This window comes from Acyrthosiphon pisum, chromosome A1 (assembly GCF_005508785.2).
Source record: "Acyrthosiphon pisum isolate AL4f chromosome A1, pea_aphid_22Mar2018_4r6ur, whole genome shotgun sequence".
Lineage (NCBI taxonomy): Eukaryota > Metazoa > Arthropoda > Insecta > Hemiptera > Aphididae > Acyrthosiphon > Acyrthosiphon pisum.
The window spans coordinates 134,269,749-134,289,420 of NC_042494.1; the positions used below are offsets into that span (position 1 = coordinate 134,269,749).

At 31.4% G+C, this 19,672-nt stretch overlaps 1 protein-coding gene across 2 annotated transcripts; it reads right to left on the bottom strand.

The window, feature by feature from the left end:
• Nucleotides 1–203: 203 nt before the first annotated feature.
• Nucleotides 204–19,130, bottom strand: Elovl6 (ELOVL family member 6, elongation of long chain fatty acids). 2 transcript variants are annotated; one of them, NM_001163253.1, is made up of 2 exons: nt 18,353–19,077; nt 204–1,581 (listed from the first exon to the last, which is right to left on the bottom strand). In NM_001163253.1, exons 1-2 carry the CDS (start codon nt 18,673–18,675, stop codon nt 1,062–1,064), a joined length of 843 nt encoding a protein of 280 aa, NP_001156725.1. In that variant the 5' UTR covers nt 18,676–19,077; the 3' UTR covers nt 204–1,061. The 2 variants fall into 2 exon arrangements, with proteins under 2 accessions (NP_001156725.1, XP_008179793.1); XM_008181571.3 differs by lacking the exon at nt 204–1,581 and adding an exon at nt 7,141–8,283 and having other exon boundaries at nt 18,353–19,130.
• Nucleotides 19,131–19,672: the final 542 nt, after the last annotated feature.

A 19,672-nucleotide genomic window follows, 5' to 3' on the forward strand; every position in this document is an offset into this window, starting at 1 on the left:
AAACCTATACATTATTGCACTGGGTGAATACGCCAGTTAATGACTTTTCATTAAATCATTTTAAAATATTAAGAATTTGTAATAAAACTATAAACATATTTTTCATACTTATAAATATAGAATGTTTTTAATTATTCTTCGTTATTGATATAATTAATTTGAGTAGCTACATAGTTTTGTTCTAAATTAAAAATTATTAGGCATTTTTTGTACGCACAATATTTTTATTTATTTATTAACTATTAGTGTAAAATTATTATAGCTAAAACGCACAATATTATATATTTATATTATATGTATATGGTGCAAAATTTGAGGATCCTAAAAATATCTCAATACTTGAAACAGGGGGGAAATGGCGACCTTGGCCTCCTTATCCGGAATTCCTGTTACATGGTTGAGTGAAGATGCCCAGCTATTGGATCTGAGAATCCTGTAATAAATGTACAAGAGGAAGGAACAAAATAACAAAATAAACTAAAGAAAAAAGTAAGTTCTTAGAAAATAATATTTTCTTTTTATTAGGCTAAGTTGGCCTATTATGTAGGCACACGCACTTCAAACAAAAATGCCTATAAAACAACTTACACCGCCGTTATAATCGATCAGCGACTCGAGACTTTTCTTCGCGGAACTGCGGAAGTAAAGTACAAACTAAGTAGAAAATACAAAAAAAATATATATTTATTGTCTAAAAAACGAACGGTTTTCCTACAAAACAATAAACAGAAAGAAAAAAAAAGAAAACAGGATGAAAAAAATATAGAAATCGAGCAAGAAAATGTATCAAAATAAAATTAGCACATGTTCGTCTCGTTGGTAATAATAATAAATAATAATAATAATGATCTTCTATCGCAACGTATTAATCTCGTAAATAATAGTATTTAATAATATCAGTGCACGTGTTTGAAAATCAATGGCCAGCTGCGACGGCACATCACACTGCAGCGGCGCATCACGGCGGCGGCGACAGCGGCGGTGTTTGCATCAGCAGCAGCCACCGTAGCCGCCGCAGCCGGAGCCGCCGCAGAAGAAGACGTAACCACCGTCGTCCGGGATCAATGTTGCTTGGACGATTTCTTGGACGCGCTGACACGGCCCTTGTTGAGGTACGCGTTGTAAAAGAACCGGGCGAACAGCAGCAAGTAACTGAAGTACATGGCCGACGACAGGGTGATGTTGAGCTTGGACACACGGCACGAGTGCGGGCCGCCGGACTTCAGGTAACCGTACGTGGTGTAGTTGATGAAGCAGCCGACCAGCATCTGCGTTAGCTGACTGGCCGTGATGAACATGGACACTTGCTTGGGAGGCCGGTAGCCCATGGCCCGCGCCGCGTAATACGTGTACATCATCGAGTGTACCGAGTAGTTCATGACGATGAACCACCGGGCCGACGACGTGAACTCCATGTACGAGAACCACGTGTACAGCAGCACGGTGATGTGATGATACCAGTGCAGGAAGATGAGCGGCTGCTTGCGGAGTACGATGAATATCGTGTCACCGAGTTCGGGCAGCTTGGACAGCACGAACAGCCACGACCAGAACCCAGACACAGGGTCATCCTCAACGTAGCTACGAGTGGAAAAACCAAATTATTAGAGAGATAAATAAAGATTTTCATGCAAATTGTAAAGCGCCAACAATTGTTTTTTTTTTAAATATCTAAAACTAAATTAAGTAGGTATTAAATTGTGGTTTGCCAGTTCTCGCAAGATACGCCTGGTGAAGAGAAATGCAGAGGAGACCAATTTAAAACATTGAATGATAAAATATTGATAGTAAAATTAACGTCAACATCTATGATTCAATTTGTTTTTCCCATTTGGTTCTAGATGACGCATTAGTGTACCTAGACGCTAAACCGCTATAAAATTGTATTATTTAATCAGAAGTGTGACAAAAAAATTATATGTACGGCTCGGATGGGTAGGGCTCACCATTTTTCAGTTTTGGACGAAACGCAACCCTTTACTACATCTGCGCACGTCACTCGCTCACTGGTTTTTAGTTTTATTATTAGGTATAACTGGCGTCAAAAATTATATATTCGGAGCAGGAGTAAAAAATTATACCTATTTGTCTAATTTTTAAAACAAATCTATGCTAGTAGTAAAAAGTATAATTATTTTTAGATTCTGTGTAGTTAATGCGATTGTGTAGTTTATATATTCAGAACGGGTCAACGGTGTTAATTAAAAAACCATTTGGGAACATAAAAAAATTCTGTTGCTACGCACCAATCTTAATGTACCTACAATGTAAGTGTGAATTGAATACCCCGATTATGAAATAAATATAATATAATTGCAATAGGTATAGTACGCAACTCGTGAATTAGTTTATAATTTATTAAGAGGATGTCAGCGCACTATTTAATTTCTCTCTCTGACCCACATGCATTCAGCAGAACTAACCTTGCGTAGTTAGCTATAGTAAATTAGAACGAATTGACAAACTTAAAGTTAAGAAAATTATTTGTGTTTGTATGTTGGCTTTTTTACGATATATCAATTTGTATAATTATTATGAGTATGTAAAATATAACAATTTAAAAATTAACACATCTCGCTTTAAAATTGGTTAACCTAAACCACAGGTTCTCAACTTATGTAATCCACCGCCCACTTTCAGAATCATATATTTTCTAAAGCCCCCCAAAATTGTTTAAGCTTACCATCTGTAATGCATCTTAAAACAGTAATTATAGTGATTGCAATTATATTTAAGTACGCCATATCTATATATTATATCCGAGTTAAAATTCCATGTTTAATACAAAACACATACTTTAACATACTTAAAAGTATTTTTATTTAAATTAAATTAAAACGTATCTAGTGTGAAGGATAAATCTGATGCTCTTTAACAAGATTGTTAATATCAAGCTATGATTTACTTAAGTGGAATGATATGGAAATGTAGTAGGTATTTAATTTTAATTTGTAATATAAGAATAACATATTTTTTCAATTTTTTTATTCATTTATCACCCCTCTAGTCCTCTTCAACGCCACTAAAAACTATATAAACTAATATTGTTATCTAAATGGGCAGTGGGTAGTTTATATTACAATATTTGTACAACACGCAATGTTTATCAAATCATTTATCATAATATTATGTTTGCTTAATATTTTGGATAGAACGTGGCGATGGCACTATAATAATTCTAATGCGCTTACCATATGTGTAAACGAGTGTTACATAGCGGTGATAGAACTTTTAGAAATAATTCCTTCAAGGCCCGGTTCTTACAAACTTTTAACGTTACCGAAGTTCAAAGTTTATGTGGTTAACATTTTTGTGTTCAAGATTTCCATATACAATAATTTATTGTTAAGTATTTGTATGTTCATGAACATTGCGCAATCGTTTGTGGGGCGTCAAAAAGTCAGTCGTCGGTAAACAACTGGTAGGTACCGGACGGACGGACGGACGTAACCGATGACGCGAATATTCAAATTTTCTGCGAATTTCGCGCATGGTGAGAACATCTCCACCATTTTTGTCACTCAACATTTGTAAGACCAAAATGATTTTCAGATGAGTCTTTACTCTTCAGATTGCTACTAGTGTGGATAATTTGCTTAAATGAAAATATAAAGATTATCAGGTGGTTTGATTTATAAAAATTGTAAGCTGGTTACGTTAGATTATTTAAATAAAAATATACCTTCATATATGATATATTTTATAATATATAACAATTAGTTTGTTATTAATTGAAAAGATAAACAGTGTGAAATTAAAGTTTTGAAAAACATGATAATAAGGGCGTTCATTTATATAAATTTAAGTTAAAATAAATATTCTCAATATACGTTCCTTAACACATTTAAAATGTTTCAAGTGGCTACAGCTTACCCACTACAAAAGTTTGAATCTAGATTTGCCAATATCGGTACAATTAATTTGTATACGCACAATACAACCCAAACGACGACCGTGAGTAAAGTGAACAGTGCGCATAATATCTATACAGAAAACTATTCAACAGCTGGAAAGGAATCCGTATCCTTCAAACAATTATAGTCATCATTTTTAAAAAACATTTTATTATATAGGACATAGGTATTAGAGGTAGGTATACTAATCTTAATGACTGCTATTACGATTGCTACTGGTAAACATATTAGGTGTTTACTATACAGGACGATTCTTTTGACAGTGAAATACCTACTCTCATTGCGTATTCATTTTTATAATTGTTCATTCTTATAAAATGTTGTTCTTTTAAATACTTAAAAAAATAATACAGTTAGATATAATATAAGTAAATGGTAGGACTTATGCAAAAATCGATTTGTACCTACAGGAATTCCAAACAAATATTTGACTTGAACAAGATAATTCGATAAAAATGCAAAATGAAATACAAAATGCTGTTTATAGACTTCAAATTATCTAAAAAAAATATTTCAAAAACCGCTAACACTTTTAAAAGAATACCTTGAACCATGATAAATTATATTACCATACACCAACGTAGTATTATGATTATTTTTGAAACCTCGGCACATAAGTATCTACTACATCATATAGGTGTAGTCATATTATAAGTAGAGGTACCCACCCCACCAATTATAAATCTAGAAAATAAATAAAACGTGGATTTCTGCATAATTTGTGGATACACGCTTCGCAACGTCACCGATAACAATAACCCATTGACGCACAGTTCGCCAGGCTTCCGATATCTGATGTGATCGCCATTGATATAAAATATTGAAATATTGGGCGTCAAGACACATCCTGTCACACAATCGATACCAGTCATGAAAAGAATATTTTGATTTAGAAATCAGAATACTTATTCGAATAAATGGATGAAAATATATTCATAATACATAATACATATTCTAAAGAATATTACATATATGTTATGGGTAGGTTAAGTTACCTATTTTTGTCCAGATAATTTATATCAGATTTTGAATGGTTTGAAACTAACGTTTATAGATAATAATGAACATAGTACCTATTAAATATACAAATAAGTATTTATATTAGTTATTTATAACCTACAATAAATAATAATGCTAGTAACGAGTCAACAAATAGATGGATAATAAAAAAATCTGTATCATCAGAAATTTAAAATAATAAATATAAGTATATAATTTGTATTTTTGTAAATTACTAAATAAATAAAAAAAATAAAAGTATTCAGATTACTTTGCGAGACTGATCAATACTAGAATACAATTGTACGTAGGTAATAGACAAATAGTAGTCAACGGTTGTTAAAATATAATCGACGCATAACGAATACCATATTACCACGGCCACGTTGTAATATAACAAATAACTACAACAACTTGAAACATGGTGAATAAAAACTGACTTGGACTCAAATATCCTCAAAAATAAAACGTACAATTCAGAACAAACTACTTCTTGGACTAACCATCGTACTCCTTCTCCAGACACGAAGGTCTAAAAAAAACCAAACCGCAATTTTAGAAACCAGTTCTCCGTCACCGGAAATGCGTCGAACGTCGATGCGGCGGCGCTATCATTATACGGCAATATGTCATTATATTCGCTACGGATCCGAATGGCAGTAATGCAAATTACATAAGCACCTACTGTCCTACTAAATAATGATTACCTATGCTATCACAGTACGCAATTCTTTTCTACGGACACAACACTCACTGGCTAGCTATACTAATATACTATAATATGACGTTCGGTCTTCCACCGGTAATAAAGTATGAATATTATATTGTTTATTATATTACGACCGCAATTGAGCGGTAAAGGATAAACATAAATACAAATATATACCACCGCACAACAGCGATGTTTTCACCCACAACCTTGCCATGGAAATACATATTATTATACTTTATGTATATTTTATAAGTACGCTGCTTTGTGTATCGCTACATCAATTACAGAACATTGGAACCTTTAAAAACGTTTAAACACCTAAATTATACTGTAGTGTGTATCAATAATAACGTGTGCTCCGTAAACACTCTCTATCTCACTGTACACACCAACTTTTAGTCGAGAAAATAACGTATCATTATTTCGCAAGCCGAAATTGTAATAAAAAAATTCAGTATATATAATGTTTAGATAATACGAACTATTTTATAACGCACGGGTTAGAAATAATATTGTTCGATCAGTGTAAGTTAATGTCATGCAACTAGTAAGTAAAGTACATGCGTATTTGGATTACACATTAGTCCAAACTAAATCGAAAAACCAAATCCTCTTGGATGATGCGCGCTGGCTTTCGAAGTCGTATAAGCACACTTTCGGGGTACATTGTCTCAGGGTCACATATTATGTGATCACCGCAAATAGCAAACGGAACGAGTTTATATTTTACAGCAAACAAGCCTCGAAACAAGCATACTTGTTTCGAGAACTGGAATTTTTCTACGTTTAATCTTAAAAACGAGCGAGAGTTTAACACCAGCTGCAGCCCCCACACTTGTTTAACCAATTTGATTTAATGTAGAAACTAGGAAATCCCGTTTGTCATCATTCAAAACCATTGACGGAATGTTGGGAATGTTGTATCAACAAAATATTATTCAAATTGTTTCAAAAAAAAATGTCTTAACTATATAAACTAGACAAATGAACCAAGGATTTTTTGGATTTAATAAATATAAATCAAAAATATACCTTATATAAAATATGTAAATTAATTTAAATTGTCATTAATTATGACCACAAATATGCTCCCAAAAATAATACATTAAATTCACAAATGTACCTACTTAAATTATCCTCATTTCACGGAATTAAACAATACTGAGAATTATTTTATAAAAATAATTAGGTAGGTAAAATAAACAGCATTATTTAGTATTTTACCATCTAAAATGATCCAAACCACGTGTACACCTATGACAATATATTATATTTTATACATAGTGTCTATTAGTATATGTACCTATATTAAACATACATTAGTAAGATACGAATTTAATCAATACCTATAAATGATATACGTTTATATATGATTATGCGAGTATAGCGTCTCATGTTCACTGTTCAATCTAACTTCTTTACTACTAGAAATTAGTAACCTAATAGAATGGTTATACCTAAATTAATATAATTCTCTACTAGTTTTGTAAAATTAATAATATTAACTAAAATTGATGTTATAGGTGAATTACAATTCATTACTGTACGAAATTGTATAATAATTACAACATATATATTATACAAAAAACAACAGTCAATTTAGTACAATTTTAAACAATAACAAAAAAATTAAAATACATGGCAAATACAACATTATTTTTAAGACTAAATTATATGGCATGTACGCCCTTGTCTATCCACTAACAATGCTTAAACAACCTCGACACCTCGTTCATTTGGCGACTAAACTTTTTTCAGGGAATAAAAGTATAGGTTAAATCAGTAATTGGTATAGGTACAAATTAAATTTGCTTAAGCTTATAAATCAAAACAAATATTGTCCAAGAAGGAAAAATAATACGTTTTCCTGAATATAACAACAAGAAAAGAAAAAAGAAATATTAAATTCAAAAATAATACAATTATTAATCACGAATGAATAACGCTTCGATAAAATAAAAAAAACGATAATTATGTTTAATAATACCTAAGTAATGTATAATAATACCAAAATGAAAAATAAGTCTAATCTGTAATTAAATATATCGCAGAGCGAATTGATCTCCAAAATAATATTAAATAATAGCACTTCGTTAAAAAACCAGTGAGTATAATAACTAAAAAGTAATAACACATGTCTTCCGTGATCACTGTTGTTTGGTCTTGGACGATTTTTTGGATTTGTTGAAGTACGCGTTGTAAAAAAACTGGGCGAACAGCAACAGGTAACTAAAGTACATCAGGGACGACATCGTGACATTGATCTGGGACACTCGGCAAGATTGCTGGCCACCGGCCTTCAGGTAACCGTACGTGGTGTAGTTGATGAAACAGCCGACCAGCATCTGCGTCAGCTGACTGGCCGTGATGAACATGGACACTTGCTTGGGCATCCGGTAACCCATGGCGCTGGCCGCGTAGTACGAGTACATCATCGAGTGCACCGAGTAGTTCATGACAATGAACCACCGGGCGGACGACGTGAACTCCGAGTACGAGAACCACGAGTACAGCAGCACGGTCATGTGATGGTACCAGTGGAGGAAGATGAGCGGTTTCTTACGCAACACCACGAATATGGTATCGCACAGTTCGGGCAGCTTGGACAGAACGAACACCCACGACCAGAACCCGGACACCTTGTCATCTATGAGATAGCTACAAATGGAACAGAAAATCTAGACAAATAGTGTACGTACGGAGATCGGCCACCACCTTCGGATGAACCAATAACATAGGACGATAGGAAATTTGTACAGTGCCAAACACCGATGATTAAGCATGATTACAACGCGCACCAGTATTTTAATGGCTATTATTGCTCGATGACAAACCGTCACGCATCATCGGAAACAAAGATGCGGACAGCGAAGTATGTTGAGTATGTGGAGGAGGTGGAGGAGGAGGAGGAGGAAGAGGAAGATCTTTTTACAAACTGGTTTGGCGTATTTGAAACAAAAGAGAGTTGAGACTTGAGATTCGACGTTATTGACATAGGTTTACATAGGTTTAGTTTACTTATTATTGAAAAAAACTCAAAATGTAATAAAATTATTAACAAGAATATATAATGCCCCCGTAACAACAGTACAAGACAACAACACGTTTCACCCACCCAATGGTGAACTTAATTAACTATAATTAGTTAAAACGTTTTTTGAAAAATATTTGACTTATATTTTCAGACATTTCGTAATTATAATTTTGCGGTTAAAATAGGTTGTGTGAATATTTAAAGTTGTATAGAAACAGGAAATAAATAAATGGTTGAAATTATATAACGTCTTTAATAGGTACCTATTAAAATAAATAATCGGTTAAAAAGTTAGTCTCTAGAAATATTATTTTCTGAATTAAATAGTCAAGTAAGTATCTATATTAAATTTAGGATGGAGAGATTTGAATAACCAATGTAGTAATGTACCACATTATTATAATGTACCTATCACATTATGATCGCTTAAAACAAAACTCAGAACCTTATGTCCTTATAATATGGAATTTAAATCGACCCAATATTTTTTTTCGCAAGGTGAGAAAAGCTCTTAATTTTAGTACCCAATATAGGAAGACGCTGCTGTTAGACAAAGAACAGTAATTAAATAATTACTTTTATATTTCGTGTTAGTAGAAAAGGGTTAAGAAGTCCTTGAGAGAAAAAAACCATATGAAATTTTAATATTTTTGTTTCAAAACTGAAAAAATGAAATTGTAGTCAGTTTGTGTGACCAAAATAGTACAGCGACCCGGCCACTGTATATAAATTTAAATTCTACGAAATAAATCACTTGAAGTTTTACATAGGTTTTGAGAAAAGTATGTTGTCTTGACCACACAACTATAGCATTACTGTCTGCTCGATTAAAAAAATTAAAACATGTAGGCAATGTGTGTGTCTCAAAGGTCGTTTTGTTATAAATATATGCGAAAGAGTTCGATGAGCTGAAAAGGAAGACCGTTGTGTAGCACAAAACAGACTGCTACGATTATTAAATTGCACGTAGGTGCTAATTATTATTTTAACACTATACATGGTGTTACGATTTACCATGTTTTGACCGTTTGGACTAACTGATAGAATGAGAGCCTTTTTTTTACCCTTAATTTCCCAAACTAACTGTTATCGATATTAAATTTATTTTAATACACACACGGATTACAGAATATTTAACGATTTCATTCAATTAAAGTACAAAGTTAATGATACTATAGGCTGGTAGTACAATTAGTTAGGTATTAACTGCATAATATTTAAAAATCAATTTTCTATGGCTAACCGATACTAAATAGGTACATGATGTTAAACATATTGTAAAAACGAACATTTTGATGATTAATCGATGATCAGGGTAATGATTGTATTATTGATAATATGATACCGTCTAGTATTTATAGGTTTATAATCAATGGTTAAATTCTTCTTTGAGTCGAAATTGTTAGGTGCCATATATTATATACAATATTAAAACGCAAAATTCAACTTATAATGTTATATATGCAAAACAACAATATATTAACAAACAATGAATGATTTTCAGAATGATTCCACCGATGAAATGTATACAAATTAATTTGTATCTTTTACAACATATAATTATTCATTCCTCGTTTTGACTTCTCGCGGAGAAAAAAATTGTTTAAAATACAACGAACGTTGCTGCAGTTCAACGTTTTATTCTTATGAATTTTATCAACGCACGCGTCATCAACTCAGTTTTTAATGATTTTTTTTCTTTCGATAAATTTTTTAAGTACCTACATGATTAAAATAGACATTTTACTATTCTTTTTACTGTAGTTTGTTAACAGATATGTCTATGTATTTTGCTCTATTTTGAATTGAATAATAATTACTAATTTAAATTTTATAATATATACCTATAAAATTGGTCTCAAAAAATGTATGTTCGATTCCATACAACAGTTTCATAAAAACAAAGTAAAAAAATAAATGAGTAATTTCTTCACATTCGTAGAAATTCAATTGATGTATTTTTTAAACTCAAAGATAAAAATTTTAAAATGATCGTAGGTATACCGCTCAATAATACAATACATATTCAACTGGTAAATTATTGCGTTGAAAAATTGCGTTGAAACTGAATTCAAATAATTTGACTATGAAACCTAATTACCTACATATCATAGGGAATAAATAAATAAAATACGCATTGTATATATTATTTCACAGTATATTATGCTTAAATTATGTATTAAATTGTATATTATAAGATTATAGTAAAACGTAAGTGCATCGAACAAATTACAATTATTACGAGAGGAATTCTTCCGCAAAATTCAATACCACGCAAAGCATAAATACAAACATTTTATTTGTCAACAATTAGTAGAAACAGGAAGGCTATAGGAATATTAAAACACTCACAGCAACAATATCTGCTGATGTGTGCATTCGAATTTATCGAGAGAATTATAATGCAAACCCAATTTTCTATTATTGCTTTTTACTACCTAAGTAAGCAACACCTGTAATATTTTAAAATGGCAAGTCGGTAATCTGTTATAAAAGCACGAATACAAAATAACTCATATAATTAACCCCGATAGGTACAATAATATTAAAATACGTTAGAAATTATTGAACATTTAATCTAATCGGCTAATACCGACACCCAACGGATAATCCATTTTCAAAACCTTCTAAAGCTATTTTAAACTATTTATTTTGAATCTATGAGTGCCATTGATAATTAACTAGAAATAGGTAGATACCTACATAATTATAAAGTATAAAATAATTTAAAAAACTATTCAAACGTAAAAGATATGGTAATTAAGTTAAATTATCAAAATGTTTTCTTCGAAATGATTAATTATGTTTAGCTAAAAGTAAATGCAATAGAACCATGATTAAATAATAATTTAGTTCCCGAATTACCTATACATATTGCATTAAGTAACAATCTACTATCAAGTAACTATAAGTCATATTAAATATCAATTAATAAAAACTATACCTATAATATAAATAATAGTTTCTTTAGCTAGGCTCACACTGCCCGTGTCGTGTCGTGTTTTGTTTTTATCTGTATACCAAAATACAATGCCAATGATATGAATATTTTACCTGATGATAACATTTTACCATTTTATTTTATTTGGGGGTGCTAAATAGATATACTAAAATTTATAAGTATAGACTAGGGTCAATGGTCAAAAGTTAGATCACTTGGTCATAATATATTTTAATCGGGCCCAATCTGGTAATCTAAAATTGGTATACTCTGATTTTAAGGTATACGGAAAAAGTACATTTTCTACTATAATATTGTATAAATACCTACAAAAAAAAAAAATCGTAGAAGGTAAGGTGATAAAGATGACAAAATGAATATGTTGGTAACAAAGTATAACATATTATATTATTATTATTATTATAATATTCAATCGAAAAGTGATATACTGTAAGAAAACTAATCATTGTCCAATCTCATAGTTAATCACATCGAACTGGAGTAGAATAGAAATGGAAGTAGTAATAATTATCAATTTTAGATGCATTATTATTCACAAATATGTTATATTGATAGTTATAAATTAGAATTTAGCCAGACCTTTTTTACGCGTTTTTCCGACCAAATAGATTTATATCCTTATTTTTCATTTTTGAACCACATAAGATAGGACAGCATTAACATTACTTCCTCGGAGTTATAATACGTTAGACGAAAACGCCCATAATTTTTCAAATTGAAATATATAGATAAATAATTTAATATTGATGAGTGACACGTGATAACGATAACATAGACGATAACACATTACAACTGAAGAATAAAATATTAGTTGCTTTCATATTACAAAATATTCTTCGTTGCAATACAATTTTTTTTAGTTAGATTGTTTTTACTTATACATTATTATTAAATGTGTATATACCAAATACATTTATGATAATTCGTAAATTTGGAAAAATAAAAATGAGTAAACCAAAAAACGAATGATCGCTTGACTAAAACATATTTGATTTCCTGAAAGTATTCATTTCAATATTTTAAGTGTGCTACAACTATGTTGACATATTTTTGATAAATCAATCTGTAACGTAATATTTTAAAGTGAAAAAAAAAAAATTAATTAGGTAGTTTCCGGTGATTCTAATTCATTAGTTAATACTCATTATTATCTTAGTAAAAATACATTTGCATATTCATTTCAATTGTATTTGAATTACATGAATAGCGATGCTCGTCGCACGTTATATAGCACGTCTTATATTTATGTATTTATAGAATCATGCCTGCGGTAGGCTATTTTAGCAAGGTATGATAAACGTTACTTAAACGATTGCCCTAATTTCACAGCATATTATATCAATAAATACATGTTATAAACAGATACTAAAAGCCAATAAGAAAACAAATTTTAATTGTATTTTTAGATTATGCGAATATGATAATATACAAAAGGGACTGAAAATATTAGAATTTAGTTTGCCTAGAGTATAAAAAATAACATATCGACAGATAAATTTAAAATTACTAATTATTTAGTTACATCCAAGTATCTAAGCAATGACATCATCATATCAATATTATGTAATGATATCAATAAAACAAAAAACAAAAATATACAAAGATGCACTGGAAATTAAAATCCATTGAATATAGAACTTGCATAAGTAGCAGTAGGTAAAAAAATAGTACTCGTTGTATTATGGATTAATATTAGTAACTTATTTAGTAATTACCTGTATTGGTACTTATTGGTTACTAGCGGGGTTATTACTTATTACTAGGGCTCGGATGTTGTTTTTTTTCTATTGTTCGGATGCGTTGCTAAGTAGGTTATAAATTTGTTTCAAACGAGTACCAATTAATATATAAAAATTTTAAGTGCATCTTTTTGCAATTTTTGACCTTTTTCAATTTTATTACAATTTTGTTGATTGTCGTCATTTTCAATACAATTTTATGTATTTATTTGGGTTTTCACTTTTTTTTGTTAGATTATACAGGAATAATCTATGGTTATGTCGGGCTTTGTTGGTTGTGACGGCTTATTTGACCGTCGTCGTCGGCGGTAACTGAAAAAACCATTTAATTAGTAGAGCGCGGTCATTAAGCTATAATATGACTAGGTACGGGAAGTATTTTTAGGCTTGCAGTCAATAACAAGATAAGAATACCGACTTGATTGTTATACAATAATAAAATGTTGGGAGAAATGCATGTTTCAATACATAATAGTTCAGTATAGGGTAAGGCAAGGTAAGGTTTTTTTAAAAAAAACAAATCAAAAGTAGTTTAAATAAAAAGTTTTAAATTTTAATAAAATTACGATAAAATTATTTGTATATTTCTGAAAAAATAAGAAGACCGAACAATTTACCAAATTTTTATGACAACTGACAAAAGTTTTAATTTTAATTTTTTTTATTATCTACTCGTTTAAAACCTATCTAATAAAACATTATAATATTACTTAATAAAATGACTTAATCCATTTCATAAAATAATTTGTTAATATATTTTATTAATTTTTTTGGTACAAAATATTTTTTTATTGCAATTTTTAAGTGCAATTTTGGGTTTTTTTCACAGCAATAATGCAATCAATTTTATAAAATTTAATGCAACAACATCCGAGCCCTACTTATTACTCATCATACTTATTACGATTTACGAACAACGTTACGGAAAATTTCAATGACGTAAATGACGTCGATATCACACTCGATATCACATTTATTATATTATGCTGATATCTACTCACACAATTTTTGCCCACATATTATACCGATTATACGGAACGCAATCACACTAAATATTTTATTGTGAAAATAAATAAAAAAATATAATAATTATAAAAAATAATTATTATTTTGTAATTCAAACTAATAAAATTGTACATCATGATAGGGGAAATCACAAGAGATAAATATATTATTATAATATATTTCCAGTCACGCAAACTATGAAAATATATATATTAGGTACATTTGTACTGAAATCAGTATAAATAAAATTTGATAAGTTTAATTTAGTCGACACCAAAATATGAAATTCGTTTTATTTACTTATCTAGGGGCTAGAACTTGGGTTTTTGTAGAGAACGCCACACCAACATTAATATTATATGTCGTGATGTAGCCATGTAGGTACTTGGTAAAAATGAGTAATCAGAAATCGGTAATAAATCTTAAATTAACCATTGAAAATTGATTTGAGAGCTTTTATATAAATTAAAGAAAACAATATTTCTGACTCTTGAATAGGTAATCCTTTTTTATTGAATTAATTGAATGAAAAAAAAGAGAAAAATATATCTACTGAAAAGTATAAATTGTTTTCAGGTACTTAAGTATATTATATTAAATTTATGATAAAAATCCAAGAAAATGTTAAAAAATTTAAATATTAGGTACCCAGAATATTACTTAATGAGGCATTTTATGATAAAAATAATAATAATTATAACTATAATAAAAAATAAGTTTCATAATAATTTAACAATATGACCAAATTAAGAACTGAGTTTTGGAACACAATAAACAGAATTATTAAAAATTTACTTCAAAAACTCATTAATCTTGTTAATCAACAACATCGAAATATTATTCAACTTACGCCAAATACTTTTTTAAATTTTTATCATTTCATTGAAATCAGCAAATCACATATTATTATAGGTATTACTTTACATATTATTTTAGTCTGTGATATTAGGTACCTGCCTATACCTACATTTAAGAATTATTTATTAAAAAGCAGGTAAGTGGATGTCGCTCTGCTGTACAGTAGATTACAAGTGGGTCATTGTATAATGGTTGTATTAGACTTGAATTCAATGATATATCATTGTATAAGAAAAACGATTCTGAGCGGAGACGGTTTGTCAGTCTGGATATTTTATATTTTCTTATTATTTATTTTATCATGTAAGTTGAATTAATATTAAAATATAATAATGTTTTATTCGTTTTTATGGTGATAAACAAAACGTTAGAAATTAAAATCCCATTTTTAGCGTTTTTTCGTAATTTTCCATTGGTTTTTCCCGTAGCATTAAATAACTATTGATAAAATCGAAAAATGTCCTCTCTAAAGTACCATGTTGATCCAATTTGCTAAAGGATAAGGTACTATATGTTGAAATCGAAACACTCCTTCTGGAAGAAATTTTGTATACAGGATATAAAAAGAAGAAAAAAAAAAAAAAAAAAAATAAACACCATTGTAAAAACAATAGCTTCCTCGCTCCGCTCAGAATCTAAAATATAATTTTAATTAGGTAGGTGTTATTACCAATCTATTAAAAAACTATTTCCATTGATTAAAACATTAACTATATTGATTTATAGACATAGGTAAGCAAAATGTAATAGTTAAAGAATTTTTAATAAGTAATACACGGGGTAATACATAAAAAAAAGAAAAAATAGCAGATAATGGCGAATTGTAATGTAGGTTATTTTATAAAAGGAATATAAATTCGGCTGGATTAAAATAATTTGTTTAAATTGTCGGAATCATTATTCAAACCAATCAATTCTTAGTACCTATAGAAATATTTTACATATACTGACAAAATCATACAATTAAGATATTAAAGAATTCCATATCATGTCAATCATACTCTTATTTATTACATTATAAATAATTTTGTGGTATAAAAATTAATTAAGCTCATAAAAATAGATAAATGAAAATTCTTATGTCTTATTCTTGTTATTGCTCAGTATATTTCCTAAGATTAAAGATGAAAGATCAACTTGATTAGCTGAGATCATTAATAACACTAGTATACTACAAATAGATACAGTAATACCTATTACCTACAAATAATTTATTAGAACTAAAACAATGCACTTCGGCCCTCAATTTGGCAGCAAATATGATATAATTGCATATAGATTATATAGTAATTACCTAATTATTTTATCAAAAAGAATAGTTGATGACGTCAAACTCTTTTTTAAATTAGATAGGTATTTCAACTTTTTTTTACAATCATATTTTCTTATTCAGGTACCTTACTTACTAAACAATTAAACTAGACATGAAAAAACCACATAACCTATCACAAAATTTGAATTTTTAAATGTGGCTAATTAAATTGAAAATTGTATATTAGGTATATTATTAAATACTTTTTTTTAAATATGTTATGTGTTCCTTTGTATATTTATAATATGTAATAGACATTTAATATAAGTAAGGATAAAATTGATGAAAATTTATTGTAGACTAACTAGGTACCTATTAAATTGTAAAACGGTTTTGAAGGTGAATTATTAACCAGTATTCCAAGGATATGAGTATAAAAGAAATATTTTAAATATTCCATTCAAGTTTGAATACAAACAATTTCCTGTGAGATAATATTATGTACGCATAAAAGTAGGTATTACTCGAGGTATTAGGATCAATATGAAGTAAGTTAATATATCATTCATGTTCAAAATAATTTAAATGTTAATGACAACTTTTTGACATCATTATTTGCCAGATTATTTACTCTTCATAAATTAACGTAAATTAGTAACACAATAACAAATAAAAATGGTTGAGTACTAAGGTTATTATTTTTATAATGATCAAACAATATGGGTAATTAATTAGGTTAATCTGAAGAATGAATAATATTGGAATATTACTCGGAATATTATTATTCAGAACTTGGTTATAATATAAAATATACCTACCTATCATAATTTATAATTAGCGCATATTATGTTGATTGAATATATTATAGATTTTAATATTTTTATTCAGTGGTCTGTATTAAATATACTATATACATGATATGATGAATACAAACCACAATACTTATAAGTACTTGATATGAAGTGTATAAAAAGTATCTTAATATATTCTTTAAAGACATAAAGCACTAAACTGCACATACAGTAAGTAGTTGCAATATAAAAAAATTATGATATAGATAGGTACATAACAAGTCAATTAAAAATAAAAAACATTTATTTACCTATTAAAATTATAACCACTACCTCCTACCTACTGTGAACTATATAAGAAGGTTCTAAAAAGGCCGTCTTTTACATATTATATATTATCTACAGTATCTAACTCGTCAACTTTAGAACCTATACAATTTCAAAACTTCATACTAACATAATAATAAATACTTAAAACATCAACATTCAACATAACTCATAAGCATTTACAAAAAAAATTAAATAATTATCAATGCCACAAGTTGTGTCGGTATAAATGTCCGTCAAGTCTATAATTCCTAGCGATCACCATGTGTGAAACAACGGTTCAGGAACTCGAGCTCGGAAAACCTTCTGGCCATTGCACGATGATTGAGTAAAACCGCAATTCCGAACAATCGCCTGCTTTCACCCGAAAGAACCAACCGATGGGTCGGGGAAGCATAATGTTTAAGCCATTCGTACTATCATAATATTATTACATTATATAGGTGTGGGTGTTATTATTGAATTAGGCCGGGGGGAGACCGGCGGCGTGTTATCAGTGAACCGAAAAACGCGACCACACGCGCGGAAGTCGTATTATCTACCTAAGAATAGTGAAGCGGGGGCGGCGCCAGAAAACCCCGAAAAGAACCCCACGTCACCGCGAAGACGTTTCACCCGTGTTTATTAGTTAATCACAATTTACTACCAAAGGAAATATACAACAATACCACTACTACTACTATAACAAGAATGCGGCGGTTAAGAAAAAACAATCACACACACACACACCATAAAGCACGTGGGCCGATCGTCGCTTACCTGGTGACGCACACCGAGTGGTGCAGTCCGTATTTGTTGAGGACCCGGAACAGCTCGGGCGCCGTTCGGGCGAAGCCGACCAGGCTGAACGTTGCCAGCATCACGTTCCACAGCACCAGCAGTCCCTTGAGCCGGAAACCGGCCCGGTCGCGCATCATACGCCGGAGCCCGAACACCAGCATGGCGTAGATGGTGCAGTAGTAGAACCCGTTGGTCCAGTTCTCGGTCATCCACTGCCGCGTCCATTCGTAGTGGAAGTTCTCCTCGAAGTCGAACACGTACGAGTAGTTGGACGGTTCCGGGTGCATCATAAGGCGGACCATTGCGACGCGCGTTCGTAGTATTCCGTGTGAATTTAATGTGTTTGGTGGTGTTTATTCGTCACAAAGTTCGGCGGTGGGCAAATAATACCGGCGGAACGTGAGGGACGACGACAACGACTGACAGCGAGGAACAACGGGGGTGTGTGGAATCGGCCGCGTCGCTCTGTTGCAACCTAACCGACGACCGAGTTGAAAACGAAACGTGTGGACGCCGGTGTTTATGAAAAACACTATCGACAGTTGAATAATAACGACAATATTATTATGTTATTGTGATTTGCACGAAATACGTGTTTTAACGTGTAGGCCACGCGCGCGTGCGAGTGTGTGTGCGAGGAGAGACTGCCGTCTGAGGCGACTGATGAACCGACGTGCTCTCGGCTGTGCCTGTGAACGGAAAGTGTTCTCCTGCTCAGACTCGGACGTGGTCGTGAAAATACGATATAATAATAATAGTAAAACACGTATGCTAGAACGCGCGTGCGTGCGTGCAGCACTGCGGCGGCGGCACGTTACACCGCGAACCTCGCGACGCGCACGATCCGGCCCCCGACATCAGTGCGTCACATGGATCGCGGCGCGGCTGCCGCTGGAACGTGGTGACGTCGTAGTCGACTTTTTGTCGGCCGCGGTGGAGGGAAGGGGCCAGCCAGTGCGACAAACATGACGCGCGCGCCCGCACGCACAGTGCGTTTACCTGCGGGGAATATTATTTTGCTCGTGTACGGACGACACGTGTTTACGCCGTAGCGCCGCCACACGTCCCGGACCGGTCACCGCTACTCGTTTTGTACAAAGAAATAGTACAGACCGGAAGGCGGAAACCCGAAACCGGTAGGTCGATGGTCTTGAGTCTTGACTCTTGATAGTTGTTACTTGATACATAATTTATATTCCAATTGACATACCAATATACCATAATTCGTTCTAGTGATAGGTTATTATTAAAATAGTTTTAATGCAACTAATATTAGTGCTCGAATTGGGGGGTGGGGGG